The sequence below is a fragment of the Hevea brasiliensis genome, chromosome 12, assembly GCF_030052815.1.
Source record: "Hevea brasiliensis isolate MT/VB/25A 57/8 chromosome 12, ASM3005281v1, whole genome shotgun sequence".
Taxonomy (NCBI): Eukaryota; Viridiplantae; Streptophyta; class Magnoliopsida; order Malpighiales; family Euphorbiaceae; genus Hevea; species Hevea brasiliensis.
In genome coordinates this window covers 4,221,935-4,224,958 of record NC_079504.1, presented here as the reverse complement: position 1 = coordinate 4,224,958, position 3,024 = coordinate 4,221,935, and the positions used below count along the sequence as shown (strand labels likewise).

The window sequence follows — 3,024 nt, the reverse complement described above, 5'->3', positions numbered from 1 at the left end:
TTCCCAAAAACGTTAAAGACATTAAATTATTGGAATACCCTGAAATGGGAAATGTACATGTGAAACAGCTGAACCTAAATTTTATTTTAATTAAGAAAAATATAAAAGCATAACAGACACGTACAACTAAGGATGAAGTGCAGAGCATTAGCGTACATAGGACTCTGCCTTATTTACTATGCCAAACGTAGCACATAGGCCATGCAGACACAGTAATAATCTAGCAAACATGCATGGATGAGCGCAAAGTAGGGCTTTGTTTTATTTATACAGTAAATATATATGCATTAATGTCACCCATGCAATTTAGTTTAAGTACTTTTAATTAGGAGAAAGTTATCAAGTTCTTCCAGGGTCTGCTTTGCAATGGCTGCCATATCTGCATTAAGTTTGGAAGCAGATGATTGATCATGTGGGGAATGCTTATAGGTCCAGGCCCATGACACGTGTGGCATAATTGGGTAAGATATTATAGCCTTGAAGTCATGAACGTGATATTTAAAGGGGATATCACCACCAGTTACCCTGTAAATGAATACTTCTTCAGTGTTTGCAGTGATTTCCTCAGTCGACGATTTGATATTCGGAGAACCTACAAAACAAATTCACCGACATTAATTCTTTATTAATATAACTCATTAACCAGTTAGGTTAATCATACAATTAATATATATATATTAAGGCTTGCTTAGCTTTTAAGACCAAAGATATGATAAAGAATTATCTTCGAACTAGCGTGAACCTACGTGGGCCATACTTGACTTGGCGTTCCTTTAAGTTTTTGGGATTTGGTATGATGGATATATATAGGTCAGGAATGGCAATTGGAAACATTACTGTGGAGTTTCGAATTGCACTCCAGAATGCAGCTGGTGGACTCTTGATCTTAACCGTAACTCCACCGTTGCCTGTAGTTTCATACTCCATTTCCATTTCCCTCTAACAGAAAAACAAAGCAAATGAAAGAGAGAATTACTTGGAGGATCGACATGCATCCAGAGCCATAGGACAGGAGAAAGAAAATGAGAAGCCTTGCAAAAAAAAATAAAAAAATAAATTATTCAACGATTTTATACTAACCGTGACTCCACCTGCGCATGCAATTTCACAAGCCATTTCCAAAGAAAAAAGGTAAATTACTTGTAGGATCGATATGCGTCCAGAGCTAACACAGACGCTTATATATATATATTGTTCTATAGGATAGGAGTGAGAAAATCAGAAGCCTTGCAAAAGTAAATAAATTCATGATGTTGACATATTTCGATAGGATAATTTGAGAATTTTAACATATATATGGATACTTATATTTGACATGTGTCAATCTCTTAAATTTACATATTTTCTTTTCTTTTTTAATTACAAGAGACTCTATGTTAGTAACAAAAAAAAATCTTAGTGACCATATTATAGCTATTCTTATATGGACTTATGTTGCCCTTAGTTCAATCTTAATTTTTTTTTTTTTAGTATGTAATTTCAATCATTCATTATAATTTTATTTTAACACGTCTCATGATTTCAGTTAAGGGTGTATAAAGAAATCAGCAAACTAATCAACTCATCAATCCGAATAAATCAAAATTAGTAGTTTTATATATTTAAATATTAATTATAATTTAAAAATAATGATCAAAAATTTAAATTTTAGATATATATATAAAAAATATGTAAATAATTTTATTTTATTTTTTATTTTTATTTATTTTTATTAAATAATATATCTTAAATTAATATTTTATTTTTTAATTAATGTATGATAATTTATATATAAAAAAAAGTTTAATAAAAATTAAATTATAAAAAAATATTAAAATAAATAAAAATCACCTAAATTGAGTCCAATATATTTATTGTGAAAACTAAATATATATGTAATTTTATAATTTAATTTATTACTTTTAATTTTAATTTGAATGCTACCAGATAACATAAAATTAAAGAGAATTTTGCAGTCGGGTTTGTCGTGACTTCCTTTCTGGCATTGTTTTACTTTCCTTCACATCCATCCTTTATTACAATTATTTACTTTTTCCTTTTCATTTAATTATCCATCCTTTATTACAATTATTTACTTTTTCCTTTTCATTTAATTATTTATTAATAGGGTTTTTTTATTAAATTTTAATTTTTAGTATATATAAACGGAAAATTTAGTAAAAATTTTTATTATTTTTTAATTACTTATATTTTATTTTTATAATTATATCCATGTATAAATTATAAATTTTTAAAACTTTTTAAGAAATTTTAAGTTACCATTTTTATAATTATGTGTTTGTTACAGCGATAAACTAATAAAATTTTAAAATAATAAAATTAAAAAGTTAATATATGAGAAAAATGAAATTATGAATACGTATTTTATGAATATGAGTTTTCAAAATTTAGATGCCACTATTTTGGCTCTAATCGAAAGTGACCGCCAACATTAATTTCTGGCTCTGCAACTACTAATATAATTACCCTTTAATGTATAATATATGTAGAGATGGATGTTTCCCATCTTTTGTTGTTGCTTCAAAATATCTGGAGCCAATAAAAATTGTGGTCACTGGTTTGAAGATAGAAACAATCAAAATGAAGAATGTTGATATCTGAGTAGTATAGAAGAAAAGAACCCCAGGCTGTTGTTATCTGATGCACATCAACTTTCTCTTCTTCTTTATCCAAGTGATAATGGATAAGACATATGCAATTATATATCTAGCTCGCCCCTTGATTATTAGCGCTATCAAGGGAGCAGAGACAGATATTAACCGTGATATCGTTTGGTCATCCGTTAATTACATTAGAGTTAAATAAATCATGCGGATAGTTAGTTAAGATTATGTTGGCTTTATTTAAAGAAATACAAAGTATTTTCTATACATCTTAGTTTTATTAGGAAGTTTGTATTTCATTTCACGTTTAAGAAAAAATTAAAAATAAAGCCACTAAATTAATTAAAGAAGAAATTAATTTTTTTTTCATAAAAATAAAATTTCCTTATTAATTATCATTTTTTCATTGTCTAAATCAAAA

The 3,024-nt window shown here is 27.4% G+C and overlaps 1 protein-coding gene across 1 annotated transcript; it reads right to left on the bottom strand.

Annotated features, from left to right (window-relative positions):
* On the bottom strand, positions 1 to 1,214 carry LOC110664326 (MLP-like protein 423). Its single transcript, XM_021823959.2, has 3 exons — positions 1,081 to 1,214; positions 747 to 939; positions 1 to 592 (listed from the first exon to the last, which is right to left on the bottom strand). The coding sequence occupies exons 1-3, from the start codon at positions 1,114 to 1,116 to the stop codon at positions 312 to 314; spliced, it is 510 nt and encodes a 169-aa protein (XP_021679651.1). The 5' UTR covers positions 1,117 to 1,214; the 3' UTR covers positions 1 to 311.
* Positions 1,215 to 3,024: the final 1,810 nt, after the last annotated feature.